Source organism: Penaeus monodon, chromosome 21 (genome assembly GCF_015228065.2).
Source record: "Penaeus monodon isolate SGIC_2016 chromosome 21, NSTDA_Pmon_1, whole genome shotgun sequence".
In the NCBI taxonomy this organism is placed as follows: domain Eukaryota; kingdom Metazoa; phylum Arthropoda; class Malacostraca; order Decapoda; family Penaeidae; genus Penaeus; species Penaeus monodon.
The window spans coordinates 14088326-14088821 of record NC_051406.1 but is presented as its reverse complement, the minus strand read 5'-3'; the positions used below and the strand labels follow the sequence as shown (position 1 = coordinate 14088821).

The 496-nt window shown below is 39.3% G+C and overlaps 1 protein-coding gene across 1 annotated transcript in view; it reads right to left on the bottom strand.

Annotated features, from left to right (window-relative positions):
- The window catches only part of LOC119586575 (RUN domain-containing protein 1-like), a gene marked incomplete in the record, with an annotated part of 35041 nt that overhangs the window by 23796 nt on the left and 10749 nt on the right, over positions 1-496 (bottom strand). The window contains 1 exon segment of the mRNA XM_037935328.1: positions 111-270. Within this exon segment, the coding sequence (XP_037791256.1) occupies positions 111-270 (160 nt within the window).

Genomic DNA, 496 nt, shown 5'->3' with positions numbered 1-496 from the left:
TGTAGAAAGATTAGTATATGCCAGTATCAACGCATTAGGTAAATCCAACAAAATTCCACAATATTTATATATCAGAGTAGCCAGCAGGTGCTTCAGCCTTGGCCTCTCACCTATGACGACCCGCTGCTTTTCCATGACCTTGGCCTGAGGGGGTCCACCTTCTCCAGTCTGGTAGGCATAGTTTTCCAAGTCCTCCAACTGCTGCTTCAACTTTTCAATTAACTCCTTCTGTTTTGCCATTCCTGCATGATCATCTTCCTCCCCATCAACCTGAGATGGGGGTAAAAAAAGCCTTCTACAAGCAAGGGTAACTCCTAAACATTTCTTTGTTTTATTTCTTGACCAATGTCAGCTGTTTCCACATAAGGTGGCCATTATATGGGATAGAAATATAAAGTCAGAGATTATAGCCATGATACAGAAATCTTAATTCACTGTTAATGATTACAATAAAAGAAATAATCACTCATCTCATCAAATATCTAAAGATATCTAC